At 45.5% G+C, this 1661-nt stretch overlaps 1 protein-coding gene across 1 annotated transcript; it reads left to right on the top strand.

Annotated features, from left to right (window-relative positions):
- Nucleotides 1-400: 400 nt before the first annotated feature.
- Nucleotides 401-1339, top strand: LOC110122354 (olfactory receptor 10H4-like). Its single transcript, XM_020869824.2, has one exon. It carries the CDS (start codon nt 491-493, stop codon nt 1337-1339), a length of 849 nt encoding a protein of 282 aa, XP_020725483.2. The 5' UTR covers nt 401-490.
- Nucleotides 1340-1661: the final 322 nt, after the last annotated feature.

The following is a 1661-nucleotide window of genomic DNA, read 5'->3' as shown; positions in this document are numbered from 1 at the left end:
AAAACATTTTACAACCTTGAGAACCAAATAAGTATTTCCTACAATAGGCATATTATTCAAGAGAATATCATCCTGATCAACTATGTTTGTCTTCATTCCCTCCAAAAAATGGAAACTTTTCATTTTTTAGTCACTGTAGAAAACCCAGGAGCTAAACTAGGTTTTCAGCATTTAATATACTGATCTCATTTTATTTTTATCACATTATGGAATGGCAACAACTATTATGATTTACTCCATCTTACTGATGAAAATTTTGAGACCCAGAAATGTTAAGAATGTAGTTATGCAGTACAGAAGTTTTCAGTTAGCATTTAACCTATGTTAGAGCCCCTGTTTTAACCACTGGGCCTTCATCTTGTTTCTGATCTCCCCAGGTACAGCATCCTCGTCTGGTCAGAACTACAGCACAGTGTCTGAATTTATCCTCATTGGCTTCTCCAACTTTCCTCAGCAGCTCCTGCCCTCCTTCTTCCTGCTGTACCTGCTGATGTACCTGTTCACACTCCTGGGGAACCTACTCATCATGGGCACCATCTGGAGGGAGCACAGCCTCCACACCCCCATGTACCTCTTCCTGTGTGCCCTCTCCATCTCCGAGATCCTGTTCACTGTTGTGGTCACCCCTCGCATGCTGGAGGACATGCTCTCCTCCCACCGCTCCATCACCTTTGTGGCCTGTGCCAACCAGATGTTCTTCTCCTTTACGTTTGGCTTCACCCACTCTTTCCTGCTCATGATCATGGGCTATGACCGCTACGTGGCCATCTGCCACCCCCTGCGCTACAACGTGCTCATGAGCCCCCGTGACTGTGCCCGCCTTGTGTCCTGCTGCTGGGCCGGTGGCTCAGTCATGGGGATGATGGTGACACTGATAGTTTTTCATCTCACTTTTTGCAGGTCTAATAAGATTTACCATTTTGCCTGTCATGTCCTTGCCCTCTTGAAGTTGACCTGTGGGAAGGAGACAGCCTCTGTCACCATGGTTGTGATCATGATTTGTGTCACAGCCCTGCTGGGGTGCTTATTCCTCATCGTCCTCTCCTATGTCTTCATTGTGGCTGCCATCTTGAGGATCCCCTCTGCTGAGGGCCGGCACAAGACCTTCTCCACCTGTGTCTCCCACCTCACCATAGTGGTCGTGCACTACGGTTTTGCCTCCATCATCTACCTCAAACCCAAAGGCCCCCATTCTATGGACAGTAACACGCTCATGGCCACCACCTACACAGTCTTCACCCCCTTTCTTAGCCCCATCATTTTCAGTCTCAGGAATAAGGAGCTGAAGAATGCCATACAGAGAAGCTTCCGCAGAAAATTCTCTTCTCTAAGCTCCTGATGACCAGTTGGGTGGTGAAGAATCTACACTCCATACTAGCTACTTATTTCTCCCCCATTTGCAATCCTTTTGGCACCACTCTTTCATGACACAGTGTGATAATCTCCATTCCATCATCTGTGGCTTAGAACATATATCTATGGTCAAGTAGGGAGCAACCCATAAATGAGTGTTGGCCCTGATGCCCATGGTCCTTTCTGAATGGACAAGCAAGAAAAGACTTTAGTTTTCTCTTTACCCATCAATATAAAATAAAAAACAGTAACAGAAAATAATTATAAAAATCAACAAACATCAAAAATTTTCTCTATATCAAGCACCA

The sequence above is a fragment of the Odocoileus virginianus genome, chromosome 3 (genome assembly GCF_023699985.2).
Source record: "Odocoileus virginianus isolate 20LAN1187 ecotype Illinois chromosome 3, Ovbor_1.2, whole genome shotgun sequence".
NCBI classification, from domain to species: Eukaryota; Metazoa; Chordata; class Mammalia; order Artiodactyla; family Cervidae; genus Odocoileus; species Odocoileus virginianus.
Note: the sequence above shows the minus strand (reverse complement) of the source record. Positions and strands in the feature narration are given on the sequence as shown.

Excerpts from the sequence above, each read along its gene's own strand:
- LOC110122354 (XM_020869824.2), top strand. The coding sequence starts at position 491 with ATGTACCTGTTCACACTCCTGGGGAACCTACTCATCATGGGCACCATC.